This window comes from Sinocyclocheilus anshuiensis, unplaced genomic scaffold (assembly GCF_001515605.1).
Source record: "Sinocyclocheilus anshuiensis isolate Anshui unplaced genomic scaffold, SAMN03320099.WGS_v1.1 scaffold213, whole genome shotgun sequence".
Taxonomy (NCBI): Eukaryota; Metazoa; Chordata; class Actinopteri; order Cypriniformes; family Cyprinidae; genus Sinocyclocheilus; species Sinocyclocheilus anshuiensis.
Genome location: NW_015540860.1, coordinates 623,569 through 626,639, shown reverse-complemented (window position 1 = coordinate 626,639; position 3,071 = coordinate 623,569). Strand labels below are relative to the sequence as shown.

General features: G+C 32.6%; 1 protein-coding gene across 1 annotated transcript in view; it reads right to left on the bottom strand.

Moving 5' to 3' along the window:
* dok2 (docking protein 2) overlaps window positions 1-3,071 on the bottom strand; it is a 23,016-nt gene that overhangs the window by 2,385 nt on the left and 17,560 nt on the right. Inside the window, exon 5 of the mRNA XM_016485475.1 lies at window positions 1,144-1,319. Within this exon, the coding sequence (XP_016340961.1) occupies window positions 1,144-1,319 (176 nt within the window). The remainder of the gene's footprint in view (window positions 1-1,143; window positions 1,320-3,071) is intronic.

Below are 3,071 nucleotides of genomic sequence, written 5' to 3'. Positions count from 1 at the left end.
TTTTTGGAAGAAGTCTCTGATATTACCCAAGGCTGCAATTATTTGATAAAAAAAATATAGTAAAAACTGCAATATTGTGAAATATTATTACAATTCAAAATTACTCTTTTCTATTTAATATATTTTAAAATGTCATTTGTGGCCCTGGGCCACAAAACCAGTCATAAGGGACAATTTTTTGAAACTGAGATTTATACACAATCTGAAGCTTTCTATTGATGTATGATTTGTTATGATAGGACAATATTTGGCTGAGATATAAAAAAAAAAAAACAATCAAAATAATGAGGAAAATCACCTTTAAAGTTGTCCAGATTAAGTCCTCAGCAATGCGTATTACTAATCAAAAATTAAGTTTTGATATATTTACGGTAGGAAATTTACAAAATATCTTCATGGAACATGATCTTTACTTAATATCCTAATGATTTTTGGCATAAAAGAAAAATCATAATTTTGACCCACACAATGTATTGTTGTCTATTGCTACGCGCTACTTATGACTTGTTTTGTGGTCCAGGGTCACATTTATCCCCGTGATGGCAAAGCTGCATTACACCAGTTTTAAATGTCACATGATCCTTTAGAAATAAATGTATATCATCAATGTTGAAAACAGGTGTAATATTTAACATTTATGTGAAAACCATGACACATTTTTGCAGGATTCTAAAAGGAACAGTATTTATTTAAGATACAAATCTTTTATTTAATCTTTTAACAGTCTGACCACAATAAAAGTGCCTGCCAGGACAAAACCAGGCTGGGAGACCAGCTGTAAAGCTTAGGCTGGTTTATTATTATTTTTTTTTTTTTTTTAATTGAGTAAATTGTTTTCATAGTATGAGTTTATCAGTGCGAAGTCCTAACAAACTTATTTATGCTGATACTGTTTGCTGCTGATACTGATAACTTTGCCTTGGGCATTCCTAAACTTTTAGTGGCAACATTCTTTCTGACATTTTTGTTTTTGTTTTGTTTTTTCACAAGGGAGTCTAGATATTACAATAACATCTCATTCAAATGACAACGTCTTTTTACAGTTCAATGTCCCCATCACTCTACTGGGGCATTATGAATGACAGAGAGCACACACCTGACTAGCATTAACCGAATGACTGCAGATCACTGTCAAAGCCATACCTTGTCTCGTCCGAACCTGCGGAGGAAGCGATAGGGCCAGGAGTAGAGAACCTCTCCCGTCTTCGGTTCCTTCAGAAGGAGGCTATCAAAATCAGTCCGTAACAGCACTGTTCCTTTCAGGCTGCATCTCTCAGAAGCCTCTGTATGCCTCACCGTCACCTTAAAGTCTTTCATTGCTGAAGACAACAGAAAGGAAAAGCTTTACATAAACAGTGTGCCAAAAGAACACAACATATATCAACCACTTGACACTTTTTCAGATGAAAAATAACAGTGGATTCAGCTGACTTGTGGCCTACTGAAGGCTTATGAGTGTCTTTGCGGTTATATCTTTCAAAACCTTTTAAAAAACTGTATTAGGAACTACATCTGATGGGTAAACACAAATGGGGTTCTATAATCATAAAAATGTATAACTATGTAATAAATGATATAATATTTAAAGCCTTTTCTCTGTGAATGAATATACTGATTCAACTCTTTTTGGAAGCAGATGGAACGTATCAGAGGTCATTCTCACATATGTACAATAATTCAAAGCAGATTTCTTTTGATGCAACATGTACGCAATATAATTGGTTTTTCACACAAGTGTACAGATTTAGCACATGCACTACTGAGAAACAAGCATCTTATTAGATGTTCTCGGTTAGGAAAGGTCAACACCCCATTCGTTACTGCTGAACTGCAGGGTGAACCGTGTGGCGCAGGATTCTGCTGCTGCTCCAGAGGGATTGTCTATTAAAGGGCTCGCCATGCAGATGTTTTTCTGCATGAAGCACACATGGGTGATGAAATTCTATTCATTTCCTGAGATGAAGTGTCAGAAAGAGATTTTTCTGCACGTCATTCAGTCCAAAAACAGTCGACCCATAACAGTGGGCTATTCATTCAGGCTTTGCTTAAATTTAATGCAAATTTGGATGTTTCTCAAAGTCTGTATAGCAGTAGTTAAAATGACTCTGAAATATTTCCTATTATTATTATCCTTCAGAATAAAAAAAATAAATAATAATATTTGGGTGTTTAATTTTTGTCAAACGTTTTCAGGACATTTACAATTTTTACATAAAATAGTGGAATCTCAATGTTTGGTATCCAAAATACAATTAAATAGATATTAAAAGATTTATTCATACATTTAAATATTTATTTATATATTAAAAATTATGTAAATATTATTTGAATTTACCATAGCAAGTTTGATTTGGATTTATACACAATAAAATATTCTGTCACTGCAGTATTTAAATACTATTAAATATTGTATGATTATTTCATATGTCTGTTTAGATGATTATCTAAATGTAATGCTGAATTGTTTTCATATATTTAAAAAAAATAAATGAAAAAAAAATTGAAAGTGTTGGTCTGGAACAAGGATAAACAATACAATCTATAAATACTGTTAAAAGCATGTAGCAAAAATGTACCAAAAACCTATGTTGAAGGCATGATAAAAAAAAAAAGTAGGGATGCACCGATACCACTTTTTCCAGTACTCGCCCGATACCGATATTTTTATTGCATTTGTACATTTTTTAAATATTGGGTACAGAAACCAAAAGAGTATGTATAATGTTAGTTGGTTAACTTCATTTATCAAATAGATACAGTCAAACCAAAATTTATTCAGACCCCTTCAACATTTCTCACATTATCACAGTTTATTCGCCATAGTATCGAAAATGGTAATAAAATATGACAAGAACTCAGAGTTAAACTGTGTCAGAACAAATTCATCTTGATAATGTTAGATAATTTTGATAGAAAGGTATGTAATAGATTACAATCAACCAAAAATTGTTAGTATGACATTATTTACACAACTATCAATACTTAGTTGGGCAACCTTTAGCCTTAATGACAGCATATAGTCTCCTGGGCATGCTGTCACCCAGCTTCATGAAAACCCCAACTTCAATGTT